The 2,124-nt window shown below is 45.2% G+C and overlaps 1 protein-coding gene across 1 annotated transcript; it reads left to right on the top strand.

Annotated features, from left to right (window-relative positions):
* Positions 1–157: 157 nt before the first annotated feature.
* On the top strand, positions 158–1,920 carry SARC_14772 (hypothetical protein; the record flags this gene model as incomplete). Its single annotated transcript, XM_014291095.1, has 4 exons — positions 158–282; positions 981–1,119; positions 1,485–1,598; positions 1,807–1,920. Coding segments are annotated over 4 exons (492 nt in total), but the record flags the coding sequence as incomplete, so codon positions are not given.
* Positions 1,921–2,124: the final 204 nt, after the last annotated feature.

The raw sequence follows: 2,124 nt of genomic DNA on the forward strand, positions 1-2,124 counted from the left end.
ACTTACTTATGTACACATATAAACATTTGATTTTAATGTGAGCTCTTGCATAGAAACGCAGCGTACGTTTGAGAGTTGGTGCATAATACTATTTATCGAAGACTTGTAAAGTTCGCTACACGTGCACCCAGTCATCACTCTCTATAAATATGTACAGGGTATTCAGTTCCTGTTCGATCACTACAAAGAAAACCGGGGCGCAATCCTGACTGACGATATGGGTCTGGGCAAGACTATCCAGACGATTGCTCTCCTGTACGCAGTGCAGCATAAGACCGGAAGGTGTGTGTGTGGCGTATGTTATGGCGTGATACGAGTATCGCTGTTTATGTACGGGAGAGTCAAATAGTATAGGCTTTATGGGGACTACGCAGTTGTTGGTGCACAGTTTGGGACAATAAGTCTGCCATCGAGAGTGTTATATCGCTGCTTGTTTCTCATACGTAAGCTGCCAATGGCATCAACTGCACGGCAACACTTTTTATCGCAAGCAAGATTGTATATGTCTGCGGAAACGCTGGGGTGCACACTGCAACTAGCTCCAAATAAAGTATTACGTTAAAAAGTGTAATGTTCATTTTTAGGGTTTAGGGTCTAGGGGAAGTGTGAAGTATCAATATGTCTCGTTTCCGTATATCCCGTACCAACTGCGCTTGTCGATGGTGGCTCATGGCACCGGACACTCAGGTAGGAGTGTACGAGGTAGATGTCTTTTTGGCGTGTAGTGTGTACCTGTTGTATGTGTGTAAAATGTGTGTATCTGATAAAGTGAGGTGTGTACCTGATACATGTATGTAAAATGTGTGTAAAATGGCACATTTGTACCGTAGATAAAGATTTCACCTTGCCCTCATGACTGTGAGGTAGGTGCGTGCTGGGCCTCTCTCACCAATCAATTACCGAATGGGTCGTATTGCTATAGAAGCTTTTTATTGATCGGAGTGACTATATTGATAAGATTTTGTTGTCACCGCACACAGATACAAGGATGATAAGATGCCGGACACTGTCAGAAGGGTGATGAAGAAGCAGATCACGCGAAGGCCGGTATTGATAACCACCCCTGCGTCCATCTGCGCACAGTTCAAGGCAGAGATTGAGACCTGGGGCTATTTTGAGGTGTGTGTGTGTGAGGTATCAGATGCTCAGTTTGTATATGCGTATGGCTATAACTACTATGCGCGTTGCCAGTTGGCGTCGCATTGCTATCTACGGAAGCAAGTAGTGACCAGTATACGGCCCACCGCATCACAACTTATCAGTTGTGCCGGAGGCTGTACTTTGACTCGAAATGTCGCTCCTGCTCTCACTCTCGATTGCAAATTCCACTTCCAAATTCCAAATTCCGAATTCCACATTCCAAATTCCAAATAAATTCCACTTCCAAATTCCAAATTCCAAATTCCACGTTCCAAATTCCACTTTCAAATTCCAAATTCCTACTCCTGATTCTATCGCCCTGCTTCACTCAATTTGCACTTCAGGTCTACCACGTGAATGGCACCACACACACTGTGCAGCAGGTGGAGCAGTTGATTGGCCACAATGCATTGGACATCGTCCTGTGCTCACATGATAACTTAGCATCGAATGTCGAGGTGTGTTGATGTGTATGCCTGGTATCGCTGCTTTAGCCGTGTGTTGGGGCCATGCGGCCGATTATATGGAACAGGGACACTGATAATCGAGAAGCAGCATGGTATTGGAGGTTCAATTTCCACTTTTGGAAGACCGTGTTAAGCGTGCCAATTGTGTACGATCCTTTATTGATGCTGATATGGGATGTTTTTTTTACACACCACACAGTTTTACAACACTATCAATTGGGATATGATCGTAGTGGACGAGTTACATAAAATCAAGACGCTGACTAGTGCGCGCAGGAAGGCGTTTGACCAGCTCCTCTGTGTCCGCAGGTGAGCTGAACTACCAGTCAGCCGCACACGGGCGATTGCAGTAGGACTGAGACATCACGAGACTTCGTACACGTCTTGCATCAAGAGACTTCGTACACAACGTAGTACATCACGAGACTTTGTACACAACGTATTACATCACGAGACTTCGTACACAACGTAGTACATCAGGAGACTTCGTTCACAACGTATTACATCACGAGACTTC

Source organism: Sphaeroforma arctica, assembly GCF_001186125.1.
Source record: "Sphaeroforma arctica JP610 unplaced genomic scaffold supercont1.5084, whole genome shotgun sequence".
Classification (NCBI taxonomy): domain Eukaryota; class Ichthyosporea; order Ichthyophonida; genus Sphaeroforma; species Sphaeroforma arctica.